This window comes from Carcharhinus amblyrhynchos, chromosome 8, assembly GCF_965287045.1.
Source record: "Carcharhinus amblyrhynchos chromosome 8, sCarAmb.v2.hapA, whole genome shotgun sequence".
Lineage (NCBI taxonomy): Eukaryota > Metazoa > Chordata > Chondrichthyes > Carcharhiniformes > Carcharhinidae > Carcharhinus > Carcharhinus amblyrhynchos.
In genome coordinates, this window is record NC_137331.1 from 78,840,710 (window position 1) to 78,862,552 (window position 21,843).

Below are 21,843 nucleotides of genomic sequence, written 5' to 3' on the forward strand. Positions count from 1 at the left end.
GGATAGAGGTGGAGAGACTCTTCCCACTCAGAAAAGGACAGTAGGACTAGGGGGCATAGCCTCAAGACAAAGCAGGGGGGGGGGGGGGGGTTTAGAACGGAGTTGAGGAGGAACTTCTTCACTCAAAGGGTGGTGAATCTCTGGAATTCTCTGCCCGTTGAGGTGGTGGAGGCTGCCTCGCTAAATATTTTTAAGACACGGGTTGATGGGTTTTTGATAAGCGAGGGGATTAAGGGTTATGGGGAGAGGGCGGGAATGTGGAACTGAGCCACGACAGATCAGCCATGATCTTATTGAATGGCAGGGCAGGCTCGAAGGGCTAGATGGCCTACTCCTGCTCCTATTTCTTATGAAGGTTCACGTATGTTGTTGGAGCTGCATGCATCCAAGCAAGTGGTGTGTTCCATTATGCTCCCAACTACTGCCTTGGAGATGGTGCACAGTCTGAGAAGTCAGGAATTGAGTTACTACAGAATTCCCAGCTTTTACAGCCACAATATATGATGGCCAAGTAGAGTTTCTGGTCAATGGTGACCCCTAGGATGTTGATAGCAAGGGATTCAATCATGGCAATGCTATTGAATGTGAAAGGAAAATGATCAGATTCTCTCTTACTGGATGCGGTCACTGCCTGGCACTTAAATAGCAAATGACAATCACACCCTCATCAGCCCAAGCCTGAATGTTGTCCAGATCTTGACGCATACTGACAGACTGCTTCAGTATCTGAAGTTTCACAAATGACATACCCACTTCTGACCTTTAGGAAAACTGACAAACATGCTAATGCTAGTTGGAGCTAGGACACTACCTCGAGAAGCTCATATATTGATTTTTTTTAAATGATTCACTTCTAATAATCACAATCATCTTCCTTTGCTAGTTATGACTCCAACCAATGGAGGAACACCAAGGCTCCTTCAACAGTACCTTCCAAACCAACAGCCTTTGCCACTTAGCAGGCAAGCTGCATGGGCACAGCACCTCCTCCAAGTCGCACACCATCCTGACTTGGAATAAAATCGCCATTCCTTCTGTCAGTGGATCAAAATCCTGGAACATTCTTCTGAATTGTTGGTGCATCTACACCACGTGAACTGAAACAGTTGAAAAAAAAGCATCTCAACACCATATTTTCAAACACAATTAGGGATGGGCAACAAATCTGGCCTCACCAGTAACATCCCATGAAGGAATAAAATATGTAGGCCAGACCAGATAAAGGCAATAGATTACCTTCCCTGCAAGACCAAATAGATTTTTTTTTTTTACGGCAGTCGATAATAGTTTCCTGGTCACCATTACCGAGACTAGCTTTCATTTCCAGATTTAGCTAATTGAATTTATTAATTGAATTTAAATGCCACCAGATGCCATTCTAAGATCAGAATCAGTGTCCCCGGGGCAGCCGCCTCAGGATTTTTAGGCCAATTATAAACTTCGTATTGTTTCCCATGAGCTTTAGAATTATAGGCACAATATAAAATTTAAGTTATTACTGTTCAGTTTGGCAATATTTAACTGGTCATTGGCCTCTTTAAATAGTTGGAATGTATACAAGGGCTAAAATCAACAATACTTTTATCACACTGCATTTTGCTGATCTAGTTTGCCCAGCACCTAGTCATCTTGCACCACATTTAAATTATACAACTGGTGCTGATTTTGGCAAAAGGAGATTATTTCAGGGTTACTTAAACCTGCACCTTTGCTAGCAAGTGATCTTTGAATTTCCCATCCTGTGGGTATTTGACTCAGTATATAATCATGGCTGACCAAAGAAAATAAAAATGCACTGGAAAATTACAACATCCAAATATATCAAGTCTGCTTTTTTCCTTAATTGAGGGCTTCCCCCATCTGAGGTTAACAAGGACACACAACCGAGTTCAACCCATCTCCAACATGTCAATCCTCACACCTTCCCCACCCTCCTGGAACCAATATAAGATCCACCTTGTCTTCAGTTTAACAATCACCATTGCCATTTAAAGCACGATGTTACCATGAAACATCTGTCTCCCCCCACTCCCCAAATGTCAGCATTTGGTAGGGACCACTCCCTTTGTGACAACTTGGTACATTCCTCCATCACATTCAACAACACATTCACTTCCAACAGCAATTTCCCTTGCAATCAGAGAAGGTGAAACACCTGCCCCTTTACCTCCTCACCATTCAGCTCCCCAGTTAGTAGTTTCAGGTTAAGCAGCATTTGACTTGCATCTCTTTCAGTTTGGTTATTTCTATTTCTGCTCCCAACAGTCTCCTCTACATACAGGAGATTAAACATTGAGTGGGTGGGTGACTGCTTTGGGGAAAACCTTCTCAGTGTGCAAGCATGACCACAACCTTCTGGTAGCTTGCCATTTTAACTCAGCATCTTGCTCTCATGCTCACACGTCCATCCTTGGCCTGGTGCAATGCTCCAGTAAAGACCAGCACAAACTCGAGGAACAGCATCTCATCTTCCGGTTGGGCATGTTGCAGCTCTCAGGATTCAATGTCAAGTGAGGCAATTTTCTTCCAATTAAACTTCTATTTTTAAAAAAGTTCCATATATATATTGCCTCAATGAAAAACCTCCTCCCTCAGCAGCCACTTCTTGTTTGTTCTTGAAGTTGCTGCTTTTTATGATAGTTTCTACATTCTTTCAGTCCCAAAAAGCCCATGGATTTGAAACATTAATACTGCTTCTCTCCTGGTATATGCTGGCAGACCTGTTGAGTTTTCCCAGTGTCCTCTGTTCTTGTCCCAAAGGTTGAACTCCAAAACCACAAAAATACAAAATGAACGTTTTTAATGTCATTCTTTATTCCATGGTTCAAAGATGAAATGTCTCATAGCAAGACTATATAGTATGTGTGCATGTACACATACATACAAACTCAAACATTATATTTAAGATTGTGTTAAATACAGAGCATGATTGATTCACAATCTAATATATAATACTGATACATTTGCTGATATTTCTTACAATCACTGTAACCCAAGCTGGACAAAGCAATTGTGCTGTGGTTATCCTAAATGTCCACACAAACAATAATTCTAATTTCAGTACTTGCATTCTTCTCTGGTAGGGAAATCTTACCCATGGTCAGAAAAAAATACAAAATGATCAGAGAGGAAATAAAAATCACTGACCAGGTAATTTTTTTTTTTACAGTTAAAACAATTACTCTGTGGAAAATTTAATTCACTATCCTCATCAAAAATGTCAATAGGAGTTTGAGAACATTCTGCAAATTTTTATTGGGATTTAAAATTGCTTTTGTTTTAAAGAAAAAAGGCCCCATAGAACTTGTAGGATGTTCAATCAAATATCTCCTATATTGGCATGGGCTATTAAAACAATACATTAGTTCAATTTCTCTTCTTTCAAAAATATGAACATATTTGCAGCACAAATAGTTTAAAGTGATTAACAATTGGTAGAAGAAATCATGATTTCTATTTCCCAATCACCAGTATATTACATCCATTTTAACTACTTTATAGAATGTATAAGCAATTAATTTTTTGAATAATTGTGTTCTCGTAACACATCAATCCACATCTTTCATAGAAAGAATGAACTTGCTGTTAATAATGTGCAATGCCAGAATGCAAAACGTTTCATGTACCCCTTTTGTAAAAGGTTGATCAAAACTCTTAGTAAATCTTACCAATTGAAGGCATACAGGAAAGGATGGACTAAATGAGACACAGCAGGTCACAAAATAAAAAAATTGTAGAGTAGCCTGACTACACAATAGCCTTCAGTCTGTAATAAAATATCAGGTTAAAGTGGGACTTTTATCTATAATGAGGTACCTGCTAACGTTAATCTAATTTTAGGATTAAAGCATCATTTGTTGATACTTAAAAAACAACAAATTCTATATTGGCAAGTATTCTCACCATGGGCGAAGCAGCATCAAATAGTGCGAGATGTGACATAAATTCAGCCATTGCTACAGAACGGATCTGGTCTCTTTTTTCATCTCCATTTATAGCATTTAAAAAAGATTATCACACTTTTGTAATTGAGTTAATGCTTTAATCCAAGCCAAACTACCGGTTTTCTTTAAAAATTACTATAAGTAGCAAAGATGAGTGCAGGGGACTAATGTTATGTGCAATGGTTTTGGGTAAAGACACAAATCCATGATCAAATTCACTGATTTTCCTTCTGGTGCAACCCATAGGCAAAAAAACGACTAAGGCTATATTCCTGAGCGAATTCTGCTGGTATTAACTGTATCAACTTGTGTAAACATCATGCTTCTACAATAGAATTAATACATGAAATAAACACAAAATGATTAGCTTTGTTAATGTATACCTGAATAAGACTGTTTAAAAAGTATGAACAATACTGGCAATATCTTTGACTGAGTTCTACCACTAGAAATAATTAATTCAACTCTTCCATGCTGATATTTGGCAGCAAGTCTCGCCAGTAGTTGAAATGGCTGTATTCAGGATAAACGAAAGCTGAACATTGTTCTTGACTAAGCAAAGGGAAGACGTGTTCAACAAGCTCACTCAGCCGAAGGTACCTTTAAATCAGAAAATAATTACAATTAAAGGAGGGCTGGCTCTTCTTGAATGGGCAGCTAAACATTTCTATAGAAAACCTGATAACAATAAATCTTCATTAATGACGTTTCAGTTAGCTAGAAAGCAAAATAAATGTGCTGCATGGATGAGAGTCAGGTCGTGGGTAATGGAGATAAATGGAAACTCAGTTAATCATCAACTGAAGAAAAAGCATTGACTCAATCTTGAATGAAATTAAAAAAAGCACTTTGTTTATGACAGTTGCTTATGTACCTTTAATACCTTCCCAAATTCTCCCTCAAATCCCTCCTTTTGGAAGGGACTGAAACTTCACAAGTAGGCATCTTTCCTTTACTATACTCAAGTGCTTATTCAGATACCAATGAGCCAGAAACCTTCCCAGGCTACCCTTTCCATGGTTAGAGAGAGGGTAAAGGAGGTACAAGCTGAATATGACCCTTACCAGCCTTGACATAGATGTTGTCTGGAGACCTATCACCTTCTCTAGGACAACTGAAAGTTAAGGGGCTAGCCAGTGATGGGCATGTCCCAATAAGGGATTTGAAAAGTCACAGGATAAATAATTAGAAGCATCTATCGTGGTTAAATATTTAACTTTGAGCCCAAGGCACAAGGCAGACTTACTGCCCCAGTCAGGATCAGATCAGCACAATCCATCAGTATAAACAAAACACTGAATTTATGGTTTTAGTTCAATAACAGTTTGCTATGCATCTGTCCGCTGTGAAATCTGAGGATTTTCCTGCCTCTTGTCCTGCTTTTTGATTGCGTGACTTACCAACCACCACTACCTTATGTATATCCAGCCTCTGCCAGTATTCTTCAGAAAGCGACTGAAAAAGGCAGTGCCACCTCTGAGGAATCACAAGACAGATTTGGTGTGTAAATTAGGATACTTGGGATTTAGTCTGATGCCAGAAAAAACCCAAGAGAAAGGGACCAGGGAATTTGTTTTAAGCAGAAAGTGAAGAAATTGTAGTGGAGCAGCTCCTCAGGAGAGGAATGTTAGGAAGAATGGAATTATTTGGTGTGTGAGTATTCAAAATTTTGGGGAAAATAAAGGCAGTTGGGTACAGTACTAAGTAATGGAGTGTAGGTGAATAATAGAGGGGTAGGTAGTACCGTAGACAGTACCTGAAAGACTGGATTAAGGAGTTTTTGGGATGACATTGTAGGAAAGATAGAAATAGCTGGTATTGAGAGCACTTTGTAACTTTAGAACATTCCATTGGTAATGTTCATAGAATAATGGATGCAATGAATTCAGAAGAGTGGGTAGCAAGTAGAAGACAAAAGGCAGCTGAGGGGAGGGCAAACATTTTGTATTGTTAGATACTCAATGGGAATTTGTAGGAAGCGAATAGTTTGCAGAATGAAATCTTGGAGAAAAAGGTAGGGGAAGCAAGTATTGAGGAAAAGCAATATGTCAAAGTACCAAATAGGACAGCAGTAAGGATGCACTTTGGAATAAATATAAAAAGAAGTAGATTTAAAACACAGCAGCACACAATGAAAACAATGTTAAAAAGGATAGCTTATGTAAAATTACTGGATTCAAAACACTCAGCCAATGATAGAATTAGACAAAAATACATAGTTACACTTACAGAATGTACATATGGTGAGACTTTGCATTGTATTTCTAATTGATTTTATGTGAAGTTTTACAAGGGAACCAGAGATTTTAAATGGATCTGTTGGAGCACTGCTTTTAGCAGGTGAACAGAGTATTACTGGCCAGACAGCCCTGCTCCAAAGTAAGGGTAAAAAAATCACTTACTCGACTTCTGCAAGAGCAATGAGCTGCTGCGTGATAGATGTAAAAGGTTTTGTCCTCGCTGTTCACTGCATCCACATGGATGTATGTGATGCCCCTTTAACCACCCCACCCCCAATTTTACCTATGGCCAGCTATGCACAACATGAATCAGCCAAATAGTTGGACGCATTGTTACATACAGATTTGAGCAAATTTTCCACACAAACGGTGAAGGATTCCTTCGCATTTGGGCAGTTCTGCCCAAGTACACCAAAGCACTGCTCTGGCACCTTCAATTTGAAGCAGACTTATAAACTCGATGTGGCCCGTTGAACCTGGACATTCAACTGACGGGTATTTCAAAATGCTGTAAAGCTGCTCAGATCCCATCACAGGCTGGTTTACTCCTATCAGCAACAAGCTACAGAGAAATCAGCCTAAGTATGGAGGCAAGTTTTGGGGCCTGAAGCACGAGGCAGTTGTGGCCCAGGTGCCAGAATAGCGCTTCGGTGTGTTCCAACAGCACTGCCCAAATGTGAAGGAATCCTTCACCGTCTATGTGGAAAACTCGCTCAAATGGGGGAAGACAGAGAAAGCAGAATTGCCCACAAAGTTTCATAGTCTGGTGTCCGATCCAGAACGGCACACCACAGAGCACTGGCATCGTGTGCAATCAGAACAAGAAACAGCGAGGCTCTTCAACCAGAGTGCAGAATGCTTGCTGTAACATGCAAGTCTAAATCATGATATATATAAAGCAAAATAAAGGCTGAGGAAGAAAAAGAATCAAGAGAAGAGAAATTTTTATTTAAAAATCTTCAACATACGCTAACTTTCAAAGTAATGAAACATTAAACTTGCAAGGGCCAGAAGGGTTGCTTGATAATTATGAAGACATTACTCATTCACTTACACCAGAATTCACTAGTGCTAACATGTTCAGGATTTTGGTAGGAAACTAGCAGCAAGGATCCTAACTTCATGCCACTGAATTGATTTCAGTGCCGAGTCTATTGATGAGGATTGTTACAGCACAGTAATTGGGAGAGTCTCATTTTAACAACTTCCATATTTTCACGTGTGAAATAACAATGATCTCTTATCCTCATCTACACAATGAAAGTATTTCATAGGAGGCAGGGTTCTTGAGTTTGCAATGAACTAAGCACAACAAAGAAGCAAATTAAGTGGCTTTAGAAAGTGAGGTGTTGCATAGTACTGAAAAATTCCAACACTGAAATAGGCCATTTGGCTCAGCTTACATCAGTACTCTCCCTCCATGTGAGCAAATCGCTCTAATCACAGTTACCAACTCACATCATTTCAACCCATAAGACTTGCACACAATCTAGGCTGGCATTCCAGCCTAGCTGCAATGTTGAATGTGCCATCTTTCAAGTGAAAGATTAATTTGAGGCCCCACTTGTCCTCAGGTGAGTGTGGAAGATCAAAATGCAGGGGAGTTATCACCATTGTCGTGACCAATATCTTTTCCTTCATCAAAAGGACAAGGTTGCCAGTTTCAGTCATGAACACAATTATGTTTGTGGAGCTTCCTATATGCAATTTGTCACTTTTATACTACAATGGTGATTAAAATTCAAAAAATAATTAACTGTACAGTAGTTTGGGACATGCATTCGTTATGAAAGGTAATCAATAAACAAATCTTTCTTGCTACCCAACATATTATATGCCTGTATTTGAGACAGTTAACAAATGAACAGAACATTTGTGAAAAAGGAGGAGATGTGGGATTTAAACATTGTGGGGGTTACATTGGAGCATCAATCTGCAAGGCAGCAAGAATTGAAGTGCATCACTGCAGCAAAGGACAAAGCAATTGCACACAAGATATATGCCCAATGGAAAAATTGTTTTGCAAGTGTAGGCATTGGGGGCTGTGGAGATTTGGCATACGCAGCTCACACAAATTTAGGGTTATTTTTAATATGCAGTGATGTAGAATCACAGGAGGGTGGGGAGCTAAAACATGAGCAAAACAAATAGAATAGACATGGGAGTTATGACTGCAAGATGCAAATAATACATACAATCCTCCCTAAAGTTACATTAGCAAGGTTAGTCACAGTCATTATTTCAATGTTACAATTGGATAATTCTATACATAAGGAACTTCAATATTGTAAGCTTCAGAAATGCAATGATGGCAATCAACGTCAGCAAAACAAAGGAGATAGTTATTGATTTCAGGAAGCATAGTGGAGGACATGTCCCTGTCTACATTAATGGGGATGAAGTGGAAATGGTCAACAGCTTCAAGGTTCTAGATGTCCAGATCACCAACAACCTGCCCTGGTCCATCAATGCCAACACTATAGTTAAGAAACTCCACCAATGCATTTACTTTCTTAGAAGACTAAGGAAACTTGGGATGTCCACTACAACTCAACAACTTTTACAGATGCATCACAGAAAGCATTCTTTCTGGTTGCATCACAGCTTGGTATGGCTCATGCTTTGTCCAAGATCCAAATGAACTGAAGGTTGTGAACAAAGCCTAGTCCACGACGCAAACCAGTCTTCCAACTATTGACTCTATCTACATTTCCTACTGTCTCTAAAAAGCAGCCAACATAATCAAGGACCTCATGTACCCTGGGCATATTATCTTCCAACTTCTTCCATTGGGAAAAAGGATACAAAGATCTGAAGTCACGTCCCAACCAACTCAAGAACAGCTTCTTCCCTGCTGCCATCAGACTTTTGATTGGACCTACCTCATTAAGTTGATCTTTCTCGATACCTTAGCTATGACTAATACTTCATTTTGCACCCTCTCTTTTCCTTATGTACAGTATGCTTTGTCTGTACAGCATGCAAGAAACAATATTTTTCAGTGTATACTGATACATTTGACAATAAATCAAGTTGCAAATCATTATTTTCCAAATTGGAATTTCTCTTGTGCTTGGATCAAAAGATGATCCACACTATGGGAGTAACTCAGGAATTCCATTAATCAAAATACTCACGAAGATTTATTGCCCTTGATTTGCTCCTGTATCAGTTCACCTTTCGGATTTACTGTAAAAATTCTGTAATCTGGAACTCCTACTTGTTGATAGGCACAAACATCCTGAAAAAGCAAGTTGAAAGTCAAAAAAGGCATTAAATTTTGTCCTGCACAATATTTTTCATTCAAGACAAAATTTACTAAGCACTATCAATTACAAGTCTGGAGGGCAATAACACATTTTTACTTCAATTTTTAACAACTGTACATTTTTTGAAGCAGTTCAAATATAATAGGCTAATGTAACGAGGCTAAAACCTCTCAGTACTTATACCCTCATGGATAATTTCTAAAATTTTAAAACTAGAAATTTTTTTTTTAAAAAGAGCAGGTAATGCTATGGCAATCTGGGATCCTGAACAAAAGGGCTATTTGGCAATATTCCAGTAACTCTCATCTCATTATCTCAAAACAAATGTTAATGATTCCTGTGGGCTGCAGAGACCAAATTCAAAGGGAATTATTCAAAGGCCATCTGGATTTCATAAACCAGGCCTGGCCAACCAGAGCTGATTCATCTGCTAGGACAAAGGACTCAATTTGTAGTTAAACTTTAAAATATTAACAATCTCAGGAACCCAGGCCAAGGGAGTATACATCCTTTGTATGTATTATACACCCTTTGTCAAAACCAAAGTGGAAGTGCAAGTCATGTGACATGACTCTCCTTGCCAGTGGAATCTGTAACCTTGCCTTGCGGAACTGCAAAGCACATTCTGCAATTTTCCATCTACCAAACAGAAAAGGGGCTTTACTCAGAACTGAATGCCTGGCCTCATTTAGTGTTACTCCTGGAATTTATGAACCACCGCCTACAAGATGAATTAATCTCTGCGTGCTTATCTCATCATGGAAGCCAACTTTACTGGAAAAATGAATTATCCAGCATTGGTTTTCAACCTGCCAACCACTGTGAAGGAACATATTTTTGGACTTTGATTCTGGTCTTTAGACACATGAAACAATTTTTTTCTGTAGTCTTTACTTTTTCACTATACAGATGAAAGGGAGGTCCATATTCCTATCTTCTCACACATTTGTGTGCATATAAAATATATAATTTGTAGCTCATCCTATGAGGAGTTTGTGGTGGAGTTATTAAGAGAGATTGGATCATACTAAATTTGAGCGATGAGGAAACACATCACTTATTTGGGGGGGCGGGGGGGAGCGAATCAAAATCAAAACATTTGTTTGACGATGGCTGGCGAGAGCAAAAATCATGGCTGTTTAAGTTAAACCCCCTCCTGTCTATGACATGACATTCAATCTCTAGAGTAATAAATATTAAAGAGTCAGGTTTGCTAGCTACTTACATTCGGTCGGTTCCCAAAAGCAGCGTAGAAAGGCTGGTTGTAAATAGTAAATAAATTTTTGATGTCATTCAAACATTCAATCTTAAATTTTTCTGGTTTCTTCTCTATTACCTCCCTGCAACCAGACAGGTATAGTGTCAGACTAAAACACTGCCACATAGCACACTGTTTTAACCAAAATGTAGACTATTCAATAATGCATCATTAAGTACATGTTGCTAAACAATTTCCCATTGTACACAGTATCTACCAGCAATCTTTCCTAGTCTCTGAATGTAGCTCTCATTCTTGCCATTGCTAGCAAAATAAACAAGACAGATAGATATTGGTCTGTTGCTCCTACCTATGAAAAAGATGTACTGCTCAAATGATTAGCAATGGTTATGGTCTGGAATTCTGCCATTAGACAGATTAAACTCCAGCTGCCCGTAACAGTGAAAATGTTATTTATTTAAATTGATTTTTAAAACTTGGTAAAGTTAATTCAAAATTATCCCTGCATTCTAAATAAATGCAATCTTAACTCCATTTTTTAAAAAGGCTACATATATACAGCAACAGTGCATGTAGTCTTTAACATAATGAAACATCCCAGTAGCATTATATAGAACAAAATTAAATACCACTTAGTGGTTATCCACAGAAGTACCTTTGTGGTGAGGGCAGCTCCCCAATGATCACGTTTGGAACAGAAATTCAGACCCACTGTGGCAGACTCAGTAATCCAACATCTAAACCAGCTAACAGTTCTTTGGTATTGTAGGGCAATGCTGATGTTCTTTGGTATTGTAGGGCAATGCTGATGTTCTTTTTGGTGTCAAAAGGTAAGGGGAAATTGCAAGAGTATGACGTTGAGAGAGGATCAATGATAATATTGCATGGTGGAACAGGCTTCAAGGGCCAAATGATCAACCCGTGCTCCTATTTTAGATGTTTCTATGATGTCTGATCAGCCTAACAGTGGGCAGCCAGTATGCTTCCTGTTTAGCCAAGATCTCTTATCACTTTCAAAACCAATGCCTCAGTACGTGGAAGTAGCTGGACATCTGAAAGTTTCCAGTACTCTGTTGCAAAGCTACATTGTTTTGCCTGGTTAAACTTCAGTGAAAACAACTGGGGTGCTAAACGCTCAACAAAGCTCTCTGAACTTGGGAGGTGGTGTATGTCTATGGAGAACACTCAATATTGGACAACACCTCAACAGACACCCTCGGGACACTCGTTAAGGCCACTTTTACCTCCTCCTGTACATATCAAGTAAACTCACCTAGTGATGGTGACCACCCAGTGGGTCTTGGGGTTGGGATGAGGAAGGGGTTACCTTTACAAATACTCCATTACCCACAGAGGAGCCTGGCCCCAGCATCCTACAATCTACCTCAACCTGGGCTTCTTGGTGCAATGCCACTGAGGTGCCCTGCACTCAGCAACGGCCACCAGTGAGACAACTGAGTTGTTGGCCCTCTAATTGGGCCAACTGCTCTTAGTATGGGTGTAATTTTTCATTGTTAATTGAGCGCCAACAGAAACATACCACCTTGGGATCTGCCATTTGCCAACGCCGAGTTGCTACTCACCTTCAGCCCTGGCAGTGGGACTTGCTGGCAATCAGGGAGATGCAGCCTACATTTCAATGGCATCATTCTAACCAGCATCAAAATGCTATCATTTTAAACAGCTAATGAAATAACCTTTTGTCATTCATCTGTAAAAATATTTCCTTATTTAAGATGCTGTCACATACCTATGCAATGCTGAAAAAAGGCTGCTCGGAGCTAGTAGCAAGGGTCCTCTAGGAAGGATAGTTCCTTTGTCATTCACCCAGTGCAAATACCCTCTGGTCATGTTTGCCATACCAATGGCACGTGCCGAACAGTAGAGAAATTTATAGCCATTCCTTTAAGCAAACAGCAGAGAACAATAAGCATCACCACATGGTATATAATTAACATATATCTTTGGACTATGTTTACACCACCTGTAAATCTCACAGTTAGTTATAGAGTCAGGAGGTTTACAGCATGGAAACATGCCCTTCAGCCCAACTAGTCCATGCTGTCCTTTTTTTCCAAAAGCCACTAAGCTAGTCCCAATTACCCATGTCCCTCTAAACCCATCTTACCCATGTAACTGTCCAAACGCTTTTTAAAATACAAAAATTGTACCCGCTTCTACTACTAGCTCTGGCAGTTTGTTCCAGACATTCACCACTGAAATAATTGCCCCTCTGGATCCTTTTCTAAGTCTCCTATGCAGCAAAGGTTATTCATTATCTAATGTTTTATTTACACACTTTGTTCCCAAATGATATCTAGAGGAAACTGGAGTTTTGGCTTTTCCCAACTGCTTTGGCCATCATATGAAGTGTGGCCATGCTACTGGAGCTACAGTTCTTCACATCTTCTGGAAAAGCAGGTAGAAAATGCAAAGCAGTGGCGGGGGGGGGGGGGGGGGGGGGGGGGGGGGCAGCACTATGCTCAAGACAAACAACATCTCCTAGTTAAAGGGAGCAACCAGATGATTTATGCAAAACAAGTCTTGAAATAGTTATTTTTAAACTTATTTTTGCTCCCTTCTGGAAAATCAAGGGCTGTCCTTTGGGAAATATCCTGTGACGTTGCTACCATAAGAAATGTCAGTTTTGTTACAGACAAATAAAATATTAATATTGTTTGATCTTGTAGTTATACAGCATATGTTATTGACTTTGCTATTCACACCACCATCACTGACTCTGCTAAATGATTGGCTCACCAAAAATAGACAATGTTAAAATGTGCCAAAATTCTATACTTTGCAATGCAATAACAATCCATGTTTTAATATATAAATGATCAAAAACCCGCATCCAAACATATTCAGTTTTGAAAACCCGATTGCTTCCTTGACAAGTGGTCTAGGAAAAAGAGTTTGCATTTAATTGGCAAATGGATTTGGGTTCAATTCAACAAACACTGAATTTCTTGGAACTGCAGATATTTTTGCATGTCTTCTTTATTATTATTTATACAGTCCGCTTAACACATTCCAAAGGCTTTCGTAGGAAAGTTATTCAACAAAATGTGATACCAAGCCACACAAGGAGGTATTAGAACAGATTACCAATCAGGTATTATTTGAGGAGGGCTAGTAAAAGGAGGAAGGAGACAGATTCAGAGAAAGAATTCCAGAGCTTAAAGACTTGACAGCTGATGGCATGACTGTCCAATGAAGAATCAATTAAAATTGTGGATGCTCAATAGATCTGAACTGAAGAAACACAAATGAAAAGTCTTAGGTTTGAAGAGATGACAGACAGGGAGAGGGAAGGCAATGGTGGAATTTGAAAACAAGAATGTCCTGTTTATAATCATTCACATGCCAACACCATCTCATTCAAATGGCTTTCCTCTGTAGTCCAGATCGGGAAACTGCTTCAGCTTAGTGCCATTCATTTCCATCTGAACCTCAATCTCCAGCAATGCTTTCTCTTCTCATCCATTACAACCAGAGTCCCTTGTGAATCATCCTTAGCTCCCTCTCCTTTATCTGCTGTCCCAGAGACATTATGTACAGACATGGGGTCACATTCCACATGTATGCTGACAATACTACTCTGCCATTTTTCTTTACACCTGTACTGCTCCTTACTATCAGATTGCTTGTCCAACATTTAGTCATGAATAAGCCACACTTTCCACCATAGCTTTAAGGCTGCTATGCTTGCTGCCAGAGGTGCAACTCCAACTCGTCAAAGCAATCAAGCATAGAAAACAAATTAAAATTGTCCTCAACGATTTAACAAAACCAAATGAATAATGGCATGTTTCCTGAATCTCAACCAGATGGCAGCCAAAGCGATCTGTTCATTGGAAATAATAGACTGAAAGCTTGCAGTTTAAGTGGTTTCTATTTGTTTTACAATCAGAGTATAATTGCAAGCGAATATGGAAGGGATACTGATGTTATCAAATAACTTAGATTTCCATTCACCCATCTGTTACAGCAAACAAAATTAGGACCAGCTATATTTCAAAATATGATGTTAAAATATAGAAGCATAATGATTTGGTATACAACAGATCTCTGCATTTGTTATAGATATCAGCATAGCTCTCAGGAACGTTGAGGGCCAGAAATGCCATTACTCTTCAATAGCCACAATAAATACTTTTAATACTTTTGAATCATTTAACTAGCTTATCCAGGCAATAGTTGAATCATACAGATGAGAAATTTAGTCCATGGTCAATGCTATATTTATTAGGCCACACAAAAAGAGAGAGAGCAAGAGAAAGTCTGCCAAGCTACCCATTTGATCATTGTCCAGCACCACTTCTGAAAGTTTGCATTTCTGGATGCCAGGCGAGATCACATTTAGCTTTGCTTTCCAAGTGGGTAAGCAGTCAAGACTTAAATAAATAAAGATCACTGGGGAGGAGAATTTCAGGGCAGTCAATGCCATGGAGCAATTTCTCACTAAGGAGTAAAGTGACTTGCAAAGGTGAAGGGAAATAAAATAAAAATCAATTCAACCCTTTTACAAACTCTTAGCTAAGTTACAATTGCCAGACATACTCGTGAATCTTATGATAAAGTTTGGCGATCCCCGGGTGGGTCCAGTCCTTGCCGAGCTGAGGAAGAATCTGCCCTAAGGCGTCAGACCTACAAAAACACAAACATCACAAATTATCTAAAACAACTAAGGTCTAAAGTTGTAAATAGATTCATGCATTATTTTAAGTTTTAAATAGGCCCATCACAAGTAATATTAAATGAGGTAAGATACAAACTGTAACACTGCAAGTAACACACTTAACCATTAAGATATCAGACTGTGGTAAAGTAGGCAGTTCAACAATATCATTGATTAACTGATATACTTTGTAATGCTATGCAATGCATTCCTATGAGTCCAATGGAAGTGTTTTCTCTGGAGCAAGTACTAGGTTCAGGACCCAGCCACAAGGAAAATGTGTGGGGCAAAAGGAGAAGCAGATGTAGAGAGAGAGGTAAGATCTGTCAGAGGATATTGGAGGAACCAGCTACCCTCAGGGCTGTCAAAATTCCTACTAAAATCACTGGTGATGGGAAGCTGTGTGTGTAGCTGGCACACAACACTGACTGCCCTATGCAGATCCTTTCATCATACTGTTGTACAGACATGGAAATTCCAACCTACGATGACAGTATCTGGTGAGTGTAGATTTCTTAGTTTGTAAGTTAAGAAATCTACAACAACTTGAAAGATGCCTGTTTATCCAGTAAAGGAGTACACAGTCTCTTCAATTGAAGGCATCACACTTGGGGGGAGGTGTAATAAAAAAAAAACACCCAAGCTGTTGGTCTTATGAAGCCTTGGTTTGTGACTCACCAACTAGATGGTGCATTAAATGAGCAGAGGAATGAATACGAGCCACAGGATGCAAGGCACTCTCAGATACCCTGGTCTGGTAAACAAGGGAGAATACACTAGTGATCAATGCTAATTATTCCACCTTCACTGATTTGTTAGGTGCTAGAGATGTATCCATGGTGAGCACTCAGATGAATTACCAAAAATTGTGGAATCTCTTTGAGGCCCTGAGAGATGTTTCTGTCAGAAGAATCCCAGCACTTGCTAGGGTTCAAAGACCCACAGATTTGCAGCAACCCCATAATGCCAAAGAGGAGAGCAGGAATTAAATCAAATTTAACAACACTGCGCGCGCGCACACAATTTTCAGAACAGATACAAACAGCAACGACAAGGAGAAGAACAGAGCTATAAAGCAGATGACCTTTTGAAAAATCTTGGTTCTGTTGAGTGGAAACTTATAAACATCACTACGAGAAGCTGTTCAGTGTCGTAATAGAAACATTCTGGGGGCATGGATACTGAAAAAAGACAATGAAACAGAACAAAAGAGCAACTAGATTGTACAACGTTCAAGGGGTAGGGTTAATGATGACCACAGAGCACAGTCAAGCTATATAAAAATGAAAAATATAGCTCAAAAAGCAAATTAACAAGAGGAAGTGCAGGAAACCAAAAACATTTCCAACTGCACGTGTTAAAACAGTCCACCAATACAGGAAATTCATTAATTCAAAAACATGTGCATATTCTGACAAAAGATAAAACCAGATAAAATCCAGTAAACTGGATTGGAGGCTGAAGTCATATTGGACAAAGTTCTGGACTGATGGTATATTATATATTTCTTTTAAATTATATTATGCAACCAGCTACATTGTATATGATGTTGTTTTATTCATAAACAGGAGCAAAGCCCACATAAATTACAAGGATTAGAGAGATCTTTGCATTCAAGCAACTTTTTTTAAAAACTATTATCTTGTATATGATGTTCCATGTATGCACCCAATAAAAATAAAGTGCTGTTAAAATACAGGTGCTTCCATCTACAAAACCTACTTGGTTATTGTTCCATCGATATCTGATATGATGACTTTATCATCCCAGTTCCAGAGGTATATGGTTCCTTCACAGCGACAGGTACCTTGATACTGAGTCGTTATACTAAATACCACATCATTTGGCCCTTCTTTCAATTTAAGGCTGGCCTAGGGAATGCAAACACAACAGTATTTAAAACAAAAAACAAGACTGTTCTGCATAAATAACATACCTCAAGTTTTTTTTTAAGTCAATCCTCCTGACATGACATCCTGGAGCAGGGTTACACTGATAACAGCCATACTCCTGTAATGTCCATTCCGCAGATGCCCAAAGGTGCCCCATGACCAATATCCATATCAACAACAGATGACAGGATAGGAATCAGAATTCTAAGTTGATTTATTATTCAACTCACATCCAAGGTCAATTGCTGCACTTCTGTTGCCATCTCAGCTCCGATAAGACATAGAACCAGAGAAGCCCAGTCAGAAAGAGGTCATCCAGTCCATCAAATCTGCACCAATTCTCCAAAAGCACATCCCATTCAGGCCCTTTCCTCTGCCTTATATTGTAACCCTAGGCATTTACCATGGCTAATCCACTTAACCCCCACACTTTTGAAAAATAAGGGGAAAATTTACATTGCCAACCCACCTAACCTGCACATCCTTTAACTATGGGAGGAAACAGAAGTACCCAGAGGAAACACACAGATGTAGGAAGAACATGCAAACTCCACAGAGTCACCCGAGACTGGAATTGAACCTGGGTCCCTGGCGCTGAGAGGCAGCGATACTAACCTCCTCAGAAAAATTCAAACAAGTCAGACACCACTTTTTCTTGACAAAAGAATGCTAACTTTCAACGATTGATATTTGCCTTTGTAAATGAACACTGTTCTTCAGAATTTGCTTTGCTCCAAAAACTTGCCCACTATTGAGGTTAGGTTGACTGGCCTTTAACTACTCAGTCTATCCTCAAAAAGGTACAACATTAGTCCTCTGACATCATGACTGCATCAAGAAAGGATTGGAAAACGGCGGCTGGTGTAATGGAAAAGGTTACTTGAATTTGAATGCAAAACCCTCATATTTGCACGAGCTTTGATAGAAAATCTCCAGGGAAGTAAATGCTATTTTATGTCTGTTCAGTTGTTGGTCTATTCAAAAGACGAAAAATTTGCTTTGCAATCATATTCCAACAAGGATTTTGTAGGGTCTGTTTCTGAAAGTAAACATACTGACAACAATCCATTTCAGTTACATTGAGCTTATCTGACAATTATTATTGCAATTCAGTACATGCACAAGCACAAATGTCTCAGAATAGCAACTAACCACTCAATCCTTTCTAGAGGCAGACTCTCTGCATTGAATGAAAGAGGAAAAGATCAATGTAGTTCTGACTATCCAACACCAGTGGGTAAAACATAATAGCGCACCAGCACATTTCTAATTAACTAAAACAGGCCAACATATAATGAGAAAAATACCTACAATTTGTTCCGAGGACAATCGCAGAGACTTCTTGTAAGAGATGGAACATCCCTGATTTGTGCTCTCTGACATACTAAGATCACTAGTAATTGGTCCACTTAAGTTAGTTGAATCTTCATCACTCGAGGAGTCACCTTCTTTGGATCTAATCAACATGTTGATAAATGGGTTAAAAACACATTCACAGAAATGGTGGAAAAGAGCAAGCAAGAATTTATAATCTTCATAAGAGTATCCAATATCATAATTCTATTATGAGAGCTGACTTCAAGTGGAATCACAAATCTCATGGATATGACATTAATTGATGTAAACAAATAGAAACTTTTTTTCATTTCAATTTGTAAAATTGCTCAATTTTAAAATTGAACAGAACCTAATTTAACTGACAGAACAGTAGATATGAACAATGCTACTGTTCATTATGCTTGTCCATAGATTTTCAATGGACTCTTCCACTGAACTTGAAGCGATTAGAAATGCAAATTGGAAAGATGTCCTCCACAGGGTACTCATGTAAATAGGGCAAGTAATAGCATTTCTTTAATCAGCTTAAGAACATTCCTTCCTCTCACCCTCCACTACATTGATACATGTATTCCTTCTAGGAAAGAGAGGAGTTTCCTCCCAACCTATGGACATTGCAGAACAGGAGCAGAGGTTTCTACCATGTGGCTCCTGGTGAGGAAAACGTGAAAAATCCTCCACAAGCAAGAATGCCTGAATATAAAGAAACTCTAATGCAGCTTAATTAAAATCATTTTTTACCAGAAGTTAAAATGAAATGTTAATACTTACCTGCTGGTGGAAGAGTTTTGATCAGGTTTGTTGTTTTCGTTCGATTTCTCTTGTTTTGTTTCAGGCTGTGCAAAAGCACATAGAAACCATTATTATAGCGATCATCACAAGAAACCATAGAATGAGAAAATGCTGTTCGCGTCTTCAATTTAACAATTCACAGAGCATACACAGTCCAGTCAACATTTTAATCTGCTCAGGAAAGGTTATCAAAAATCCTCTCTTTCCCTTCTTGCCCACATCTGGCAGCAGTGAAGGCTACTAAAAAGTTTTGATCCTGTCATTTGGCATTTATTGCCAGTTTCCACCTGGAATTCATTCCACTAAGCTCATCCAAAAAAAATGGGTGGGACAAATTCCTGCCTGCTGGGCATTTAGCTTTTTGGGGAGAAATCATGCCCCTTATGTTTAAGCAAACCATGCATTACTTGAACTGATTTGTACCAGAAAGAAACTATTATTTTTCCTGATAATATGATAGGAAATGTTTTTAACCACTTCTGTTAATGGTTTCAGTATTTGTGTTGACAAAGAACATGACTTTGGTTGTGACTATTGTATCTAAATGAAATGTAATTTGGTCTTGCAACAGAACGTAAACTCTAGGAGCCAATGGAAGCAAGGGATGAAAGTCTGTCTTTAGTCTTTATAAGATGATAAGAATATAAGAAATAGGAGGAGTAGGCCATCTAACCCTTCGAGCCTGCCCCACCATTCAATAAGATCATGGCTGATCTGAAGTGCATCAGTTCCACTTTCCCACTTTCGCCCCATAACCCTTAATTCCCTTGTCTCTAGTCACTGTGGCTAATGTCATATCCACGACTAGAGGTGGGGGTGACCCACAGCAGAAATAGGGTGCACCCTAAGTCAAAGAATGAGGTGAATTTGGACTTTTCCCAAGTAAAGGAGGAGGAATAAAAGTTGCAAAATCAGAATCTTTGTTGGCACAATGTCACTGTGACTTCTGGGAGCAGCTCAAAGACAGAAAAGAGGAAGATATCACCTGAACTGGCAACACAGACTCCTTGTACGTTGTCACTTTGTGTTAAGTACTATATAGAATTTTGCTTAACAACTTCAACTGATTCATGCATTCTAGTTATTCATATCTTGTTAGGTCAAGCACAACTGAGACATTTAATTAGAACCCTAAAATCTCTCAAAAGACCAAGGGAGAGTAAATGTCCAAGTCAATAGGAATTGGAGGATAGGGGGAAATTGAAGGTTGGGAGGAAAAAAAAAATCAAACCTTGGGGTTAAGGTGGGTTTGGAGTCAGGTATGGGAGAATCCGTGTTTTTCTTTGGAGGGAGTGGAAAAGGGGAAAGAGAAGGGGAGAAAGAATCCACTGGGGTGGAAGGGGGTGTGTTGTTCGGTTTGGGTCTTTACAACAGTTAGCCAGAGTTAGAAGAGGTTTTATTAATGGTATAACCATCAGGCCACCCGAAGCTTGCAATTCAATCACATTTTCCAATGGTTTCCAGCGCAGGGCAATTGCCAAATGGATATGCGGTTCTGGGCAACTGCTGTTCAAACTCAATCTGTGAAACTCAGAGGGGTTCCTGAGCACATCCTCAGGGTACTTTGGGAAACTCAGAAGTTATAACCCACAATGTAATCACCAAGAGCAATGATGGAAAAAAACACACCTCTTACTATAAAAACTGTCCAATTTACCCCATTCCATCCATATTGGAACAAATCAGCAATACTGATACCTGTTTGACAACATTGTCCCTCTTGCGCCAAAACCACCACCTGCCAGACTTCTTTGGCATCTTCACTTTCACCCAATCATCAATTGTTGCCTACAGGTATAGAAGTTACGTGTTTTTTTAAAAAAACATGACAAGAGATCTATTAGACACAACAAAATTAGACAAAAACAATGTTTCCCATTCATAGGTTTGTTTAACTTATCATATTTTCCAGTTTCTTCAGAGAGTTTGGATACTTTGCAGATAGCTGAAGTAATTTACATTGCATTATTTAACTTGCTAATATATAATAGAATGGTTATAGCACAAGAGGCAACCATTTGGCCCATCACACCTGTGTCAGCTCTCTACAAGAGCAGCTCAAGTAGCCTCCATTCCATTCCCCCTGTGGCAAAGCAAATCTCTCTTTAGAGATCCACTTCCATTTTGAACCTGCCTCCATTACACTTTCAGGGAGTGCATTTCAGATGTTACCCACTCACTGCACAATAGTTTTCATCATGATGCCTTTGATTTTTTTTAACCACTTTAAATTGGTGCCCTCTGGTGGAAAGGTTAAGAACCAACGGCACAGTTTATTCTTTCTATAATCTACCTCCTGTGAGAACATTGCAGTCAGGTGACCAGAAGACACCAGGGGCTCTGCTTCAAGCATGTTCGAAAACACAACATCAAGGCCCTAAACATCAACTATCACATCTGACAAATACACAGCTGGCAAGAGGAAATGGTGACATTTCTCTAGGTTAACATGACAATCTGTAGCTACA

The 21,843-nt window shown here is 39.2% G+C and overlaps 1 protein-coding gene across 2 annotated transcripts in view; it reads right to left on the bottom strand.

Annotated features, from left to right (window-relative positions):
- Window positions 1-2,796: 2,796 nt before the first annotated feature.
- lpin2 (lipin 2) overlaps window positions 2,797-21,843 on the bottom strand; it is a 90,410-nt gene continuing 71,363 nt past the window's right edge. For both annotated transcript variants that reach the window (XM_080194309.1, XM_080194308.1), the window contains exons 12-20: window positions 21,074-21,163; window positions 19,355-19,419; window positions 18,557-18,701; window positions 17,076-17,224; window positions 15,236-15,322; window positions 12,423-12,575; window positions 10,679-10,793; window positions 9,322-9,425; window positions 2,797-4,544 (exon numbers count right to left, since the gene is read on the bottom strand). In XM_080194309.1, the coding sequence (XP_080050435.1) occupies window positions 4,400-4,544; window positions 9,322-9,425; window positions 10,679-10,793; window positions 12,423-12,575; window positions 15,236-15,322; window positions 17,076-17,224; window positions 18,557-18,701; window positions 19,355-19,419; window positions 21,074-21,163 (1,053 nt within the window). In that variant the 3' untranslated portion in view covers window positions 2,797-4,399. The remainder of the gene's footprint in view (window positions 4,545-9,321; window positions 9,426-10,678; window positions 10,794-12,422; window positions 12,576-15,235; window positions 15,323-17,075; window positions 17,225-18,556; window positions 18,702-19,354; window positions 19,420-21,073; window positions 21,164-21,843) is intronic.